Source organism: Pteropus vampyrus, unplaced genomic scaffold (genome assembly GCF_000151845.1).
Source record: "Pteropus vampyrus isolate Shadow unplaced genomic scaffold, Pvam_2.0 Scaffold31, whole genome shotgun sequence".
Classification (NCBI taxonomy): Eukaryota; Metazoa; Chordata; class Mammalia; order Chiroptera; family Pteropodidae; genus Pteropus; species Pteropus vampyrus.
Genome location: NW_011888812.1, coordinates 10,325,030 through 10,344,081, shown reverse-complemented (window position 1 = coordinate 10,344,081; position 19,052 = coordinate 10,325,030). Strand labels below are relative to the sequence as shown.

General features: G+C 36.0%; 1 protein-coding gene and 1 pseudogene across 2 annotated transcripts in view; both read right to left on the bottom strand.

Annotated features, from left to right (window-relative positions):
• CUNH11orf49 (chromosome unknown C11orf49 homolog) overlaps positions 1–19,052 on the bottom strand; it is a 139,985-nt gene that overhangs the window by 75,314 nt on the left and 45,619 nt on the right. For both annotated transcript variants that reach the window (XM_011356937.1, XM_011356936.1), the window contains exon 3: positions 7,995–8,125. In XM_011356937.1, coding sequence (XP_011355239.1) covers positions 7,995–8,125 — 131 coding nt within the window. The remainder of the gene's footprint in view (positions 1–7,994; positions 8,126–19,052) is intronic.
• On the bottom strand, positions 10,728–10,846 carry LOC111737849 (annotated as a pseudogene).

Here is a 19,052-nt window from a genome sequence, read left to right as displayed (position 1 = left end):
AGAATCTAGTTGAAAATAAGCTCCTGACTCCACGTTCTAAATTAAGAGTATAACTCTACCTTTCAAGTGATTACAAATGGACCAAGAAGTTCTAGCAATGGTAGCAAACTCAGATGCCTACAGAGGCCAGGCAGGAAACGCAAGCAGATGAAGCAAGGCAGCTGGGGATGCTGGTGAATCTGAGGCCATACGCCCTGTTTGAAGGGAGCAGCTGCACTTCTGCCCTGGTGAACTGGCTGGCTCCCTGTTGGAATGTGGGCATGGTTTTGGGAGGATTTTCCATTTTTTAGTGAAACTGAATTATAATTTTTGTTAAATGTTGACATCTATTTTTTAAAAATTATATTTAACATTGCAAGCCAAAGAAAACATAACTGCAGACCACAGCACATGTAGTCGGCTGACTGCTAGCTTATAATTCTATTTCATAGCATAAAGGATGGATCCAGAATACAAAAGAAGGAAAGGAGGTAATTCTAGTCAGATCCTCACCAATGTTTAAAGTCAATATACAGATAGTGATCTAAATCTTTCTAATCCTTGTTTGGAAGCGCCAGTGGGTACTAAATATTTCAGTTAGGTATCATTTAATACAGTATAGCTTTAGAGGGACCTTTTTAGTACAGCACTTTGAACATGAAGTTCAAACATGCAAGTGCCTTGTACATAGTAGGTGGTCAATAAGTGGCTTAATTACTATTTTAAATCATGGCTCCTATACAATTTGAAAAGCAGATTTTCAAAACCAACACTACCCTCTAACAAAAGAGATGATAATATAATCCATCCAACAATTTATCCTCTGTACAGTGACTGGGAAATGGTAAGCCTTCATATTAAATGATAAAAAAATTATTTATGTATTTAGGCACAAAAAATATAGTTATTGGCATAATAAACAAGGTTCTTGTCCTCATAAAGCTTACAATTTAATAAGGGAGGTGGACATTAAGAGTCATCCAAAAGTAGTCGGAAACTATAATAAATATGACTAAAGATTATAGGATGATTTGAAATAGAATAACGAAAGGATCTAATTCAGATGAGAAAGGGAGTCACAGAGAAGGCTCATTTAAGGAGCTGACCTTTAAACCAAGACCTAAAAGGATAAAGAAAGAGAGGTTAGCAACCTCAGGGGATTGTGTATGGAGCATGAGGAGGATTGAGTGGGAGAAGAGGTGGTGACAAAAGCATTCCAGGAATGCTTGTGTGACATGTGTGACAGACACAAATAACTGAAATCGTAAGGGAAAATTAAAGAGAAGGAAAGATTAAACTTATTGGAGGTAGAGAGATGAAAAATTTGAGGGGACATCAGATGTCAATGTTCTTCCTGGAGAAAAGATCCTGAGGGAGGAAGTAAACTGAAAAGAATTTTTTTAAAAAAATTAGGAACTGAGAAGAAATAAGTGAAATGGGAGATAGAAAACAGGAATTTGAGGTTGAAGAATTTGGGGAAAATGAGGAGAGAGGTGAAGCACTGATGGGAGCCGGTGAAGGTGACTGGCCAAAGGAAACCATAGGAGTGAAGAGATTACATGGAAGATCGTTGTTTGTTTAAAAAATACAAAAGTAACAAGTACTCTTTAATATTTCAAACAAGACAGGCACCCCATTCCTGAAGTAAGGACTGTTTAATCCTCACAGAATGGTTTTTAAGGGTGAGGATAACGATTAGTGACAAGCAAAATCAAGTGGAAGTTTGAGGCAATTACAGAGAAATCAGACCAAAAGCTTTTGGCACTGTCTGCATTTTCGCTTGAGATCACTTCTCCCACTAGAATGTTAAATATTTTAGGAAACGGTAAGTTTTTATCATATGATCACATAGACCCACTGCACTTCCCTGATTCCTAGAATGTGAGCTCCTTTTATAAAAACAGGGATCTTTTTCAAATCTCAGATTATTAGACTACATCTCTTTAAGAGCAGGAATTTCTGCCTCTTCCACACACTGCTTTATTACTAGCAATTGTTTGTTGAATGATGAATATACCTAGACTATGAAGACAAAACCACAGTGAATTCAGAGTAAAACATAAAAGGTAAAAAAAAAAAAAGGGGGGGGGAAGGAAAAAAAAGGGATGAAATTGGCATTCATTCTTTAGATTTTTATTTTAAATATTAATTTCATTTCATGAATTCCATGCCTGAGGAGAAATAGAGAAAGAAAGCATGCTCTCCAAATTATATTAATATTGATAGTTTTTTTTTTAAATTTTGTATTAGTTTCAGTTATATAGCACAACGGTTAGACATTGATATAATTTACAAAGTACTCCCCCCAATTATTCTGGTACCCACCTGGCACTATACATAGTTATTACAATATTATTGACTATATTCCCTATGCTGTACTCCCCAACTCCATGACTGTTTTGGAACTACTAATTTGTACTTCTTTATCCCGTCACCTTTTTCACCCTGCCCCTCAGCTCCTCTCCAATCTGGCAATCACCAGTTTGTTCTCTGTATCTGCGAGTCTGTTTTCGTTTTGTTTATTCCTTTATTTTGTTCCTTAGAATCGGCAAGTCCTGTCAAATCACCTCCTTAAATAGCTCTTCATCTCCATACCACTTCCTGTTCTATTGTAATCAGCTCCTAACTGGTCTTTGTCTTCAGCCTTACTACCTACCTTCCATTCTATTTTCCATACTTTTGTCATTGCCATATTGAAAATACCACATGAATTGATAAGGTCCTACTGATTGATTGACTTTGAGGTTTCCTTCTTACATGATAAGTACCATCAGCCAAAATGAACTTAGTGTTTCCCAAAGGAACCTTGTTTTACATCATCATACTTTCAAAAATCTCGTTTTGTTTTTAGAACGTAGTCCTTATTTATTTAACAGCTTTCACTATTCCAAGATCTATCCCAACTGCTTTTGCTCCTTTATAGCCTTCCCCAACTTCTGCACGAAGAACTATTTCTGCCCTTGTGCTATCATTGAATCTTATATATGGTTCTAATAATCACTTATACTCTGTGGAAACTCTGTTTCTTCTCCTGGAATGTGAGCTCCTTAAGGGCAAATTGCCATTTACTCATTCATATTTCAAGCATCTCATACACCATCTGATGGAGAACGCATTAAAAAAACTAGGACTCTCTCTAGTCAGCTTTCTGCCTTCATTGGCATTGGCTTTTTCACTTATTAGGTGTATGACCTAAAACAAGTTATCTAACTTCTAAATCTTGGTTTAATTTCCTACACAAAAAAAGATAATAAAACTATTTACCTACCACACAGGACTGTTGAGAAGAAAAATGGGATAATCTACATAGGAAGCATTGCAACATCAATGGCTATTATCACCATTATTTTCAGTTGATACTGTATTTTTTATGTTTAGAAATTCTATTTGGATTTTTAAACATCTTCCATTGATCTCCTAATCAGATTCATGTATTCCTTTACATATTTGATCATATTTATATGATTTAAAATAACTGTTTAATGATCCCTGTTAGCTAATTTTATTAGCTCTGGGTCTGTGCTTCTATTGATTGATTTTTCTCCTGGTTATGGGTCATATCTTCCTGTTTTAAATATCTAGTAATTTTTAATTGGATGCCAGACTTAGTGAATTTCAAGTGCTGCATTTTATTGAATTCCTTTAAAAAGTATTAATTTTGTTTGGTTATACAGTTAAGTTTTATGCAGATCAGTTTAATCCTTTTTGCTTTGAAGCTGCTGAGGACTCTATCCAGTATCGGTGCCAGTGTATTTTGAGGTTTCTCCACTCTAGCTGGTAGAAATGTGAACTACCCCTAGCCCTGTGTATACTCCAGGAACTGTTAGCCTACTGTTCTCTGGTGGTTCTTTTTCCATCCTACACATGTGCAGAATTTGTAACCAGATTCAGATATCTGCTTATAACTCTCCAGAGCTTACTGAGCAACTCCTCTCTGGTACTCTGCTCTGCAAATTCTGGCCCCCTTGGTCTCTCTAAACCCCAGTCTCAACTCAACTCCTCAATAGTCAAAGACTGCCAGGCTCTTTGACGATCTTCTTTCCTGTGCTGTTGATTGGCGGCTGCTTCTCAGGGACCACATCCCTGCACTGACTTGTCCAATGACTGAAGCAGATTTTCTAGTTGTTTATGGCTGAAGGACAATTTCCTTAGTAGGTACTTCTTCATGGACAGAACAGAAAGTACCTATCATTATGTTATTAAATGAAATACATATATTCATTGGTAAAAGCACAAAGCTCGAAATTAAATTCTAATGAACTGTGAAAATAAATGGTGGAATAAAGCTCTTCTGAGCCAATATCCCTAAACAGAAGTGAAGATTTACTTCAAGGAAATGTCAATCTTTGCCAGACTTGGAAAATTCAGATTAATCTTTTTACACTGAAAGAAATACCAAAGTGAGAAATTGAGTTTTAAAGGCTTATTGCCTTTGAATAGATCTTTTTGCTTCTAAGAATCTAAAGTTACCTAGATAGCAAGAGGTTCACTGTAGTCTTCATGAGGTCATTTGAAATTCAGACACTGGCACTAGCACCATTCAATACTCAGATATGCAGAAATGACAGTGCATTTCTGTACTTGTTTAAAACGGATGAACTATTTCTTGCCAGAAGGGATCAGGTTCTTAGTTTTCTACAGGTGGCTTCATATTGACATATTGTTATGCTGAAACTCCGCTCTTCTTTTCCTACCTCCCAAAAGAGTTACTTTCCTCTTGATAATGTTAAAATATGTACATGATGTTCTAAGGAAGTTATCTGCAGGAGAATAACATAGTAGCAGCGCCATTGAGTAGGAGTACGTACTTGGCATTCTAACTAAAAAAAAAAAGGGGGGGGGGCTTAATAGATCCTTTCTTTTGGAACCTTGCTTTTGAATGTTTTTGCTCAGTTTGGATTAAAATTGGGGACTGACACATTCTGGGACTGAGAGATAGTCTAAAGTTTCCTGGAAGAAACTGAGAATATATTAAAACTATTTTAATATATTTTAAAGATTTTAGGATCACCTACATACAAATGCTGCATTTGGTCTTTAAGAAATCAGAGGCTGTCTGATTAAGATGCATAGCAATAAATATCTAGCATAAAATCTAGGTCTTGTTTATGGCACAGGGAAAACAGAGAACTTGGAGGTGGCTCTCTTTCAGCAGCTGGATGAATCACTGGCAGCTATTATAAGATAAAGAAACCTACATCTGCTTGGAGTCCAAATGCTATATAGATCCCTTGTGAAAGTAAATAAACTCTTGAAGAGGCCTCACCCTTAAATCAGGAAAATAACTAAGGCTATTTAAAGACTATTTTCCATAGTTATCTCTGTGTGCTATTTCACAGAAACCAGCTCTAGCTGTATGCATCATTCTTCAATACAGGGAGAATTCAATATTTGCTGATTGATTAAGGAACTGGGAAAGGACTGGGCAAGATAGGTTCTGATGAAATAGTACAAACTTCACCTATACATTCACGGCTCCCAGTTTTGTTTATGTAGAGACCAATGGGTTAGTTTTTCTGAGGTAGTTCACTTAAAATAGGGTCACATTAATTTTCACCCACTAGTACATATATTCTATAAAGGAGGTGATGCTATTCTAAGTACACTAAGTACTTCTTGCACAAAAGTATAACTGAGGTGATCTCTAGAGTTCATGTCACAGAAGCTGTGTGTGACTGGAGTAGAAATAGTAGAAACAGCACATTAGCAAATTAATAAATCTGAGTTCTATTTCCAACTTTGTTACTAATCCACTGTGCAACTGTGTAAGCTACAGTTTATAAAATGGGCACAATAATACCTACTTTACCTACTTCGTAGGATAGTAGAAATATCTAATAAGATACTACATAGAAGTTTTAGGTAAAAAGTTTCAGTAGCTATATGTAAAGTAGCAGTAGCATCCATTATAGCAGGATGGGGGAATCTTACAAATTCAACAAAAGCAGAGTGTGGACCTGTTCACTTAGTCTAACCCCAGTCAGGCACATGGTAAGTATACCAAAAATATCTGTTGAATGAATAAGGAAATAGTTTAGGCCTGCCTCTGCTTTAAGTTAGGATCGCTAAAGAAATTGTCTTAAAGGTATTCAACACTGATTTGGAATAACACATAATATGAAGGTGGGACTATGAACAGGCCCTTGAAAACAGGGGTGAACAAAGGTTTTGCTGAAGAAGTTATAAATCTGAAAATTTTGGAGCAATTTAATCTATTTTAATATTCTGAACGTAAGAATCTAATGCCATTTTTAAAAAGAAGCTCTCGATGGGCATCTTTTGCCCTTCATCTCATCAAGATAAAGTCTCAATAAATACATTTTCAGTCAGTGGTTTCCTTAATATTTTCCTTAGAATATAATCAGAATATGTCAAACTAACAGTCTGTAAGTGTAAAAATGACTTGCATTTTCCAGTGCACATAGCTCTTCTCTCAAGAATTTTTAAGGTGAAATGAAAAACTTACTTTAGTAAACTTTATTCTACTTCCCCAAATCTATATTTCCAGAACCTGAACTATATTTCCTAATGCTAACTGAAGCTTTTTAACTGTGTCCCAAAGAAATATCGACTTTTTGAAAACTTAACATATCGTATTATTCACATTAGCCAAAAGGTGGAAGAAATCCAAGTGTCCATCAACAGATGAATAAATAAATAAAATGTATACACATACAATGGAATATTATTTAGCCTTAAAAAGGAAAGAAATGAACACCTGCACAACATGCATTAACTCTGAGGATATGATGTTAAATGAAGTCAGTCATTTATGAAATGATAAAAATTATATGATTCCACTAATATGAGATACCTAGAATAGTCCAATTCATAGAAGCAGAAGGTAGAACAGTGGCTGCCAGGGGCCAGGGGAAGAGAATGAAAAGTTAATGTTTAATGGATGCAGAGTTTCAGTTTAGAAAGATGAAAAAGTTCCAGAGATGAGTGGTAGGGATGGTTTCAGAACAATGTGAGTGTACTTAATACTACAGAACTGGATGCTTACCTGGGAATTTATCACTTGTATTTTCACTCACCTTATGTGATAAACTAAATCACCGAATCCCTTCCATGTCCAGGGATGCTGCCCTAGCTTTGGCTCTTGTTATCTCACCTCAACTGTAAGTCTCCTAACTATGCTCCCTGCCCCTAGTTGTGCCCTCTAAGCCATTTCCACACTATCTTTTGAATGCTCTTTCTAGAACGCAGATATCATCACACCACTCTTCTGTCTAAAATCCTTCAAATAGTACCTACAGAATAAAATCCAACTTCTTTTTTATGGCAAAAATGGTACTTCAGGACCTGACTCTTTTATTCCATTACAGGCTCATCTCCCCTCACCTCCTTTGCAAAAACTCTAGCCATTCTGATCTTCTCAGTTCCTTAAATATTCCTGGTTCTTTTATGTTTCTACACCACAGCACAGGCTCTACCTAGAATGCCCTTCTCTCCTTTATCCATGTGGATAATGCCTACTCTTCCTCCCAACTTAGATCAGGCCAGTTCTCAGGAGAATCTTCTCTCATCCACTCTCTTTCCCTTTTCTAACAAGTGTATTCGCATCCCACCCCCGACTCAGGAGTTTCCTCCTTTGCATTCACATCATTCTTGAATTCACTGCATGGTATTTTAATATTTGCCAAGAGCAAAGGCTCTGGAGCCAGACTGCCTGGGTATGAATCTGGCCCCAGCATTTACTGTTTAACCTTGCCAAGTTGCTTAACCCCTCTGATCCTCAGTTTCACTGGTTATAAAATGGGAGTTACAGTATCTACCACAGAGAGATGTTGTGAAGAGTAAATGAATTAGTACATGTAAAGTGCTTATAGCTCTTAACACACTCATTAATGGTGGTGATGGTGGTAGAAATGAAGGTAGTATCTCTGACACAAGACAAACAGCTCCTCAAAAGTAAGTTGTGCCTACAGCCTTGGATAGCATGTACTCCAACAATATTTATAGGAACAAAAGAAAGAAGTCTGGAAGGAAGAAAATAATTTGGGAAGACTTACCGCCATTTTTGCCCACCGATCGGAAGCATCTCCAGAAGGCCCGTAAGAACGATGCCCTGTTGTGAGGGGTGGCTTGGATGAAGCTGAATTCCCGAAAGAGAACGTGAGTTCCCTGACATACACTGTTAAAACTGCATAGAGAAAAAATCAAGAAATCATCATTAGATGGCTGGTTATGGAAGTCTGAAATCGGAATGAAAAATCAAGACCAGATAGAACCGCTGCCAAAAAGTGGGGAAATATCTTTTCTCCAACAAAACTCTAAACTATAGATTAGACCAAACCCTTCTATAAGAAAGTCTCTTCACATAACCACATCCCTCTGAAAACTGTCGAAGTCTAATTCCCCTGAGTGCTTCTCACCTCTCACATATATATACCAAGGGAGCTTTCATCAGTCACTAGAGCATTTCATATGGAGAGAAATCTTTCAGTCTTAAATTGGATGACACTGGCACTCGTATCTTTTCAGAGACTACTTCTCCCCCTACCTTATTTGGAATTATGTTTCCTTAAAGATATTCTTTTCGTACTCTCTGACCTATATCAGCTGCTATAGGAACAACATGGCTTGTGGGACAGAACTAGATTGTCTGTTCCAGTTTGGGGGTGGTGTTGAATACTTCTCTGACAATAACCTCAGAGGAGAGTCCATGTGCCAAAGGATATAAAAAGGTTCCAAATAGAACACTAAAGGCAAATAAGAACAAGGGTAGAAAGTGGCCCCTGAATGAAAGTATGGAGCAAAGCCCCAGGGCCCAAGTGAATAATTGTTTAAGCTGGGCTGGGGAAAGGGAAAAAAATATATACTCCATCACTTTTGGATTCTTTCACCAAAGAAATAAAGGCTGTAGAGCCTGGCGTAATCTAAAAATGGAAATTCCACCAAAAAATAGGCAATTATCCAATAAGCAACACTACCAAAGGCAGACTTCAGGTTCCAGAAAACTCCTAAATTCTCTGACAAGTAAATCATGAATGGAAAATGTGTTAATCTTTACAGAGAAGCAGACATTAAACCAAAGATGGCAAGCAAGAGGACGACAGTGGTAATTCCAAATACTACTTTTCATTTAAAGGGGAAAAAATCTGAACCTCTCAACTGAACAGGAAAAAATTTCAGGAGCCATCTATTCCATTTTTCTTTTCCCTTACCAAGTTTTTAACACAGAGTATGCTATCACTTAGGATAAAATTAGCCTCTTTCTATTAATGATGCTGTATGAAGAAGCATATTACACACTCTTCTTCTCTCATGGAAAAGTACTGTTGAAATCTACTTCAAAGACACTATGAGAAAGTATGAGGACAATACCTGGCAAAGAATTGGGTTAGAAAAGAGGTTTTTAAAAAGCAATGAAAGCGTTAACCTAACCATATAGTTTGTGGCAGTGCTATTGTCTTGAGCAAAGAAAAATGAAAAAGAAAGCAAATGAGCTGTTACAAGTAAATGGAGTAGGCCACATTTCTAGCAAACGAAGTCTAAAATGATAACATTCTAGCCTAAATTTATAAAGGTATCCAGCAAAGAATTAGTCCCAAAGTGTGCTTCATACCTCAGAAAGGAAAAAGTTGGTGTCTAGGTCACAGTCTAGTCTGTAAAGAAACTAATACTAGTGAAATTATATCCTTAGTCTAGCTTTTTAAAAGTCTCTTATTTTATTTTATTTTTTTTTGAAACTAGGGAATAATTCATGTATTAAAGAATCCAACTGAGCCTCAGATAGGTAAAAATTACACAAGAATTTATGAAATAGGAATTTTATAAAACAAATTGATAGGGCAAAAGCATTTAATATTGAACATAAAAAGATTTATAATTGTATTTAGAGTACTGCCTTTAGATAATCCATACCAATAAAATAACTTTTAATTAAAAATAATTAGAAATGTTTGATTAGGGCGGCAGATGGTCATTATAGAAGTCATAATCACTCACCTAAAAAGTCAATGTTAATTGACTCTTTATATAATCTTAATATTAATATAATCAGTGATAATTCTTTTTAGGTAAGATGGCTATAAGGAAAAAAAAAAACGTAATATTTCTCAAAACTTTACTGTTTCTTTCTTAACCTGAAGTATCTTTTTTCCACCTCCATCTGTTAAAATTCTATCTAATCTTTCAGGACCATCTCAAATGCCATGTTTTACATGACCTCTTCTGCTTCCACCCTTCTTGCCCAATTCTCATGACCTCATTTATGACTCTCTAATGGTGTTCACAATTTGCTGCCTTGTTTTAAAGTTACTAGACTTATTTTCCCTACTAGACTATAAGTTCTATAGAGTGAGCAATTAGGTTATACTTAATAAGTATATTGTGGGGAGATATTTTGAGGCTGTGGAGATATATTGTTACTCTTTAAACTTTCGTTTCCTAGTTTCAGGATCTATTATTCTTGCCAGAAGCAATAACAATTATGATGGGGTTTGCCAAATGGCATTTTCTCCCTAGTTACATCATTTCAACTACATTTATAAGTTGACTTTCTACAGTAAAGAAGAGCTTACCTTTCTCATTCATTCAGTATTTGCTTACATCATTCTGGACTCATGGATTCTTATTTTATTCAATAGGTTATAATCTTTTATTGTCATTTATTTATTTACTTATTTGTTTATTTATTTATTTAATTAAAAAATTTTTTTTTAGGCAAGGCAACCCTTGGTTGACCTCACAGATTGCAAGGACCTTGTCAGCTTACAATCTCTTATTTTTAAAATTTTTTACACCTACAGCACCTGGTCTTCCTAAGTGGTCTCCCATCCAAGTACCAACCAGGCCTGACCCTGCTTAGCTTCTGAGATCAGACGGGATTGGGCTTGTTCAAGGTAGCATGGCCGTAGACAATTGTCATTTATTTTGATGCTCAAATTATCCCAGGCTTGGCTATGGAAGCCTCTTTAAGCTGACTTCTATGTCTTTTTGATATGTCCACACAATTCTTTGGTTACTTCCTTAATTTTTGATAGAATAACATGTTCCCTACTCTATCATGAAACCAGTCATTTCTCTAAGAAGTGTGAGTTGCTTTTAATAGAAAACAGTGTTTAGAAACAAGATCTAGGTAGAAGCTGGATGTGCTTACTGCTCCTAATGTGTCTTTGCTTCTAGGCTTTCTCAGAATTAAGAAACAGATGAAGGTCTGTGTACACACACTCTACACGTTTGCATACACACACACATACACATATACACCTATATTCATTTCCATCTATCTATTTATCTATCTATCTATCTATCTATCTATCTATCTATCTATCTATCTAGTAAAACCTCATTAGTTCACACTGATTCGATTCCAATTCATTACTACAAGGCATATTCTATTCTTCTTTTTTTTTTTTGTATCTGAAACTTCCTCTTCTCACAGTGAGAAATCTGGCTCCCATTATCCATAATATATTTTTATTTTGCTCAGTCCCAAAATGTACAGCAATTGCTAACTCATACCTCTGTGAAAAACAGACTACTAATTATAGTTCAACACTTGTTCGGAGCTTTTTTTTTGTTTTTTAGCCTGAGGGAGGGCATACAGTCTCAATTCTGTGTTCAAAATTTACTTAATTTCCCCGGTTCCCTTCAGTATGTTTATGTTGTTCATTTGAAAAGTAGTTTGTTTTGTCTGTATTCAATTTTAGGGCCCCTCATCCTTGTTGATTACATATATGGACATAGATATCTTGCCTGTGTGAAATATTAACACAGTTCCAAAAATAAGTGTCATCTTCCCTTGAACCCCCTACTTTTACCTTTTCGCTCCATTTCCAACAATGTCCTATAGGTAATGAGTCTCATTGGTCTCTACTTTATTCTTCTTGTATGCATTGTTTTTCCCACATGAGCAAATACATGTACATATTTTTATTTCCCTATCTTTCTTATGCAAAAGGGAGCATAATAAAGATGTTCTTTTTTCCAATTTATAAGGATCTGATTACTTTTTTAGCTGTCATGAATAGGAAGTTCAGGAAATCTCTGGATCCTCTGGCCACAAGAGAACCAGAGACATCAAAATTAAAATTTCTTTATGAATTATGTATATATATGTGTATGTATGTATATATATTAAAATGAAATGGTCTAAGTACAAATTTGCTCTCCAACCTATGGCCTATCAGCCTTGACCTACTCAATTAGATTTTACTGCAGTAGTTCAGTCTCTTATCACCCTTATTTCTTTCTAAAACCAGGCCAGCTCATTAGAGCAGACTTCCTCTATCAGGTTTGGAGTTGTCTTCTGCTATTTTGAGATGAACTTTATTTGCAAGGAATCCTAAACACATCTACCAAAGTAAAATATGAGAACAGATCACATCCAATTATGTAGCACAAACTAGCCACACCAGGATCATCCTCTGAAAAGTAAATAAGATTAAATATGCAAATTTTAGAAAGAATCATGCTTCAAAGGAACCTTTTGTTGCTTCTATAAGCTGAAGGAAAAAACATATTCTGTGTAGGGGGTAAGGAAATAAAACTTTTGTGGCATATTTCCTACTAACGGATTGGCAAAATTAGCAGACTGAAGTTTCATTTTGCAAAAAGTCACCAAACCCTAAAGATATATATTTCTGTGGACCATGATTTGGTCCCCTGAACTACTGATCCCTGGATTTATTCTTTCCTTCCTTGTGAAATTCAGGTGAAGCCTAAGGCCCTTAAACATTTCTTTTCTTTCCATTGTCTATTTACTACAGGATTTGACAATGCTAACTTGATGAGAGAAATCAGTAGAGCATGTCAGCTTGGTCTACGTTATAGAATCCCAAAGTAGTTTACACAGCACACTTGAACAGAAGTTGCCTCACACCAATTTCTTGCTTATGGTGTTTTAAGAAGTTTCTGCACAAAAGTTTAATGCTGAATTTCTAAGAACTTCTCTCTACTGGGCTGTTGTTATCTATTATTCAAACATACAACACACCTGTTACAGGAAAAAGTAAGTGAACAATATGATTCTGGATCCAAGGAGAAATTTGACAAAGTGTGGCTTTAACACATGGTACATTTTGAATAAGGGTTTGCCCATAGATATGTATCAGGTGAATCAATTGCAGTTCTCTACTGGCCAGGAAGAAAAAAGTGTAAGCAGTATAGAAAATAGAAAACTGCCACACTGCAGGTGGGTGCTCAAATTCTCTTCATTTTCTCATGCCCAGCATTAGTTAAATTAGAAGTCGAATATTCAAGATCATTGGCTTCTAAAAAAAAAAAAAATCCCAAATTTAGGAAGAAATCCAACAGGGACTAATCAATCTTTAGTCACTGTCTGGGGATAGGTGGACCAGTTCGTGAGAACTAAATTGCCACTGTGGTGAATGGGATTCATAATTTCTTCAATAGTAAAACTACTACATCAGAAGCTTATCAGTTCACTCTAATGCCTTAAGCACTGGCGTTTTATACCAAGACTTTTTTCTGTCTGACTGAGTAATTCTCAGTAGCACAGCTAGTTTTCAGAAGATGACATCAGTGAGATTGTATTTTACTGCATTTTGAAGAGAAAAACTCACGAGACAGCTTTACAGGCCCTGAGAGCTGTGGAAAGCTTCTGCAATGGTTAAGTATAAGCAATGCTGAGTTTTCTTTCCTTGGTTATTTCACTAAGTGCTCTTCTGTCACCAAACCCCAGAAAGAATCTTCTTAAAGTACTTGTCCCATCCTGGGCTGATGCTACGAGAAAAGGAGACTGTTTCTAGGTAGGAGGATCTCCAAGCAAATTTTCCCCAAAGGACTTAGTTCTCACACATTGCTTCCCAAAAGTAAACTGCTCTCCACTGGGACTTTGTTTATAATTCAGTTAGGCCTGCTGCCAGAGTTAAAAATGTTTCAAACTCCCTTTTGAAGACTTCAAACTTCAAAACATATTGCTGAAGGCCTGGCATGCTATGATAAACTCCCAATTGTATATAGCGCCTTACCCACTAAGGATCAGAGCTGAAGTAAGATGATTCATTAACATCTGCTTACCCCTTGAAGTTTTAAGTGTGAAGAAATATCACTTTTATAAGGCTGTTGACTCTGTGCAAATAGAAACAAGCAAATAAATACATGTACCTCAGGATGGGAAATCAATGCACAGAACACTGGGAGAAGGTTACTACATGCATATCCTTTATAGTATATTAGAAATTTAAATTATAAAAAGACAATGTAGCGACTTAGAAAATGCTTTTTATACATTACAAAAAAAACAGAAAACAAAATTGTGTGTTCATTATAATTTTAACTGTATTTAAGTAGGTATGCATAAGGAAAATGATTAAAAATCTAAGACAATTATATTTACTAATTGTATTAGAGTTGTTGGCTTATAATTGATTTCTTCCTATCTTCCAAATATTCTGCAATATTGTTATGTTAAATTTGTATAATAAAATTTTTTTTAAAACAACACTTAACATAAATCTCCAGTTTGTCTCATTCCTACAAGGACTCTAAACAGAGCTGTTGATAACAGTACTTCCAGGAGCTTGCCTAATTTCACTTGAAATCCACAGTAATTGTGTTTTCATGATTTCTCTGGGGAAACATCACTAGTCTTGCAGGAAAAGTTTCTAGGCAAAGAATGTTTCTCTTTAGAATGTTGTATTTCTGTTATATCTCATCTCCTGCTACACATTACCTCTCACATTCTTATGTGGTCTCCAACCTGTCAGCTGTTATTTCTTTCTATGCAGCTCTTTCAACCTCCATGTCACTTTTGTCCACTGTCTCACCTCGTCTGTACTATTTTCTTCTACTGAAGTTGAATTATTACAGATCAGGCTTCCCCTTAGTCAGATGACAGACCCTACCATCCCTTCCCCACAATATGACTCCTCTCTACCCCTCGAGAGCAAAAATAGCTTTTGTCTGTTTTACTGCCAGATCACATATCATATTCTCATCTAATTTCTCATCAGTTTTCTTTATTAGCTTTTTGAACTCAATACAAATTTCCTTCCAGGTTTTCCCCAGCCGTTGCATATCTTTGTACAGCACCAGACAACATTTTAAGGTAAATTCTATTCTATTTTCTGCCTACAGCTATAGCTTTTAGATCCTTTTATGTCATTCTTTGTTCTCACTAGAAGCCCCAAAATGTTCCCATTAGTATCACCTGCGGATTTCATTGAAACCACAACACTATTTTTATGGGTCCCTTAAATGTTACAAACCCCTTCCTCCATACCACCCCATTCAAGAGCTGGAGGTATTACATTTATCAACTCTCTTGTTTCAAAGTCCAGTGAGTAATTCTCAAAACACCATCCTTTGTTCTTGTTCAAGATGTTATGAATTAGGTTGAAAAAAAAAAAATGCTCCATATAAATGGTTTAGTCATAGGCCAAGTCTTCTTGGATTTGATTATAATTCAAGATGATGATAAAATTAAAGAGTGGTTGGGATGCAAGATTTACTCTTTCAGAGCCATACACATCAGACTTTTGGCTGCTGATTCCATGCTCTTCTTCGTGGCTGTTGTCTTATCATGTCTTGTGTTACATTGCTATCATTATTTTCAAAGTCACTTTCTTTTTGCTAGTTTTTGTTTTATCTCCAAAGCTAGTCTCACTTTTTAGAAAATAAATGCAGGTTCTTTCAGTAGCCAAGCAAAAGCTTTAAAAGCTGCTGGTATACTTTTAAAGCACTCATTTTCCTGACTTTAGTTGAAAGATATTTTGTGTTGTTTTATCTTTCCAAGTTCAAGTTCATTCCTCTCAATATTTTGCATTAGTTAGGAACTCCTAAAATAAAAGAGCTCTAGGCATACATAATTAAAGTAGTCTTAATGATTCAGTAGTCTCTGATGAAAAAAATCCTGATAGCTTTGTAAAAATCTCTTTAAATTTTCTTATTAACGTATCAGATTTTAATGTTACTTTGATTTTTCTTATTTCCAACAAAAAAGTTCAAAAGTATATCTTTAAAATATATCTTTAAAAGTTTAAAGATATAAGAGGATAAGGGGGATCACTTCATAAATTATATAAAAGTCTAATCACTAGGCTGTACCCCTTAAACTAATATAATATTGAATGTCAACTGTAATTGAAAAATAAAAATAAAGATTTAAGAGGAAAAAACTCCAGATAGTAGGCAGCATCTTGCACCAAACTTGTGTGAACAGATGAGACTCTAATGTGTTATTTGGTTAAAGACCTCAGAGAAAGAGGTGCCATAAAGTTTCTGAAGATCCTGGTATAGTCGCTCCAGGAAGTCTTAAAGAAAGAACATAAAAATTTACAAGGGGCTTCCCTATTCCCTGAACACCTGTTTGTCAGGTGAAGTCTCGAATTCATTCATACAGAACATTCTCTGTGACATAAATCTTCTTAATATTGATTTATTTTAGAACATGAGCACTCTTTAATTCTCGACATGGTGTCATTCAACCAACTACCAATCTCCTAAGGACCAAAGGACATTTCTTAATATTCTTTTGTGATTCTCTGAAAATCACAAAGCAGCTCTATAGCTGTACTGAAAACCTGTACTGAAAACTCACTTTTCCTACCATTACTTTAAGAAAGAAATGTTCTTACCATTACTTTAAGAAAGAAATGTAAAAAAAAAAAAAAAAAGGAACATAAACAATAACTTGAACATAAATTTGTATCTTAGAAAGTAAAATTGGTAGAATTACCATATGATCCAGTAAATCCACTTCTGAGTTTACAGTAAAAAAAAAAAAAAAATGAAAGTAGGGACTTCGATAGTTGTATACCCATGTTCATGGAAGCATTATTCATAATAGCCAAAATGGGGAAGCAATCCAAGTGTCATTAACAGATGAATGGGTAAATGAAATGTGATATATGCACACAATGAAATATTATTAAGCCTCAAAAAGGAAGGAAATTCTGATACATGCTACAACGTGGATGGATCTTGAAGACATTATGCTAAATAAAATAAGCCAGTCACAAAAAGACAAATATAGTATGATTCCACTTGTATGAAGTACCTAGAGTAGCCAAATTCATAGAGAGATAGTAGAATGATGGTTATCAGGGTCCGGGGTGGGTGGAATGAGGAGTTAGTGTTTAGTGGGTATGAAGTTTCAGTTTGGGAAGATGAAGAGGTTCTGGAGATGGATGGTGGTGATGGCTGCAGAACAATGTGAATGTACTTAGTGCTACAGAACTATATACTTAAAAATGGTTAAAATGGTAAATTTTATGTTATGTATATTTTACAATACAAATTTTAAAAAGTAAGATATTGATGCCAAATGCCCAGTATGTATATTTATAGAATTGCCTGATGGAATGAGAAATTGGAAGTTACGACGAAAACAATTTTTTAGAGTGGTCCTACAGTAAGAATAACTACAGCCTTGCTACTAAAGGTGTGGACCAAGGACAGCAGCACTGGTATCACTTAGAAGCCTGTCGGGCCCCATCCCAGACCTACTAAATCTGATTGTGCATTTTAACAAGATCCCCAAGTGATTCACATGCACATTAAAGTCTGAGAAGTACTAGTCTGGGGCAAATCTAACCGCTTCCTAGTTGTGTGACTTTGGGCCAGGTACTTTACCACTTTGTGCCTCAATTATCTTTTATCTGTAAAATGGTTGTAACAGGAATGCCTACTACATAATGTTGCCAGACAGTAAGTATGATAATAATGCATGCTGTATGATGCCTAGCACATTCAGGGACTATTAGCTATTATTATTATTTCGCTGTGCAGAAAATCTGTAAAAGATGATTTCAGGGATTTTTCTAAAAATTGTAGACTTTGGGAGTCAATATTTTCCAGAGGATAAGAATAGTGAGTGCCTGGCTTTAAGAGAAAATTATAAAAAAGGATACATGAGAGGTTAACAGTTTTGGCAAGGTATGAAGAAATGGAAATACTTTCTGCAGAAACCCCAATACAGTAGAGGTGTCAAATTCATTCACAATAGGGCAATCTTTTTCTTGTTAAAATAGGGTAGACCAGACTAATATCATTTACAAAGTATAAATAGAACGGAAGCAGCTTTTAATGAGACACTGTCATATTTTTAAGATATTTTGGGGGCCAAGTAGTATGTTTTTCACATGTCTGAAATCCTCACATGGGATATAACTTTTTCAGCTGAAATACCACAAGTATATTTGATTTATGTGATAAAGGACCAAATATATGTTTGAGGGAGCAATGTGGAAGAGAGTGAAATATTGACAAGCGGGGAGACAAATAAGACAGCTAGCTACACAGGCACCCATGAACTGCTAGCACCTGGGCCACAGCGCTCACAATATGTAGAGTTCCTAACCTAATCTCTCTGGCAGGAGATCTTTCCTTGTCCCAGAAAAGACTTTTGGAGACAGAGAGGATTAAAAAAAATAATATTGTTAAGAAGTGAGGTTGCTGGGCTTGCACTTTACTATCCGGAATCCCTTTATCTTTCTTGAGAGCCCCCCAGATCTCTTTTATTCTAGGTCAGTAATTTAACACTCTCAGCTCTCAATTCAAAGCCTGTAATGACCTCGCTGTGCTGAATTATTAGCCCAGGATATAGAAAGAGAGAGAGAGGGAGGGGAGAAAAAACACTAAAAACAACAGAGGCCTTTTGATCAGAGCACCAAACTGCAGTTCGCTGTAACTCAAGCTGCCCATTCTTATATGGCAGGAATTAAGGACTCCCCCTGCCAGGCAGGACCCTATTAAAAGACAATAGCTGTTTGAAAAGGGTAAGCAAGTTGATATGGATATAATAGGCCACATATGGGGGCCCCTTTCTACTCTGAAATAAAGCTCCTTCTTAAGAGTTGTGAGCTGGGAAATCCAGTATTCAGTAAGGCAGGAGGAGGAGATATAATAGAAGACAGTGGGTAGCCATGCAGAAATGCTTGAAGGTGCTTCAGGAAAAAAAGGAGGAGGGCTTTGGGGAGCCTGTGGGGATGAGCATCAATCACTGAGGATAGAGGCTTTCAGAATGGCCAGGTGTGAAGTTTTTAGGGCCAATGATGACAAAGATTTGGCTGGAACTAATAAAGAGGTTAGTTTCTCTAATGGGTTAACAACAACAAAACAAGCAGCAAAGTAGCAAGCTCTTGCCAGGAATGATGCAG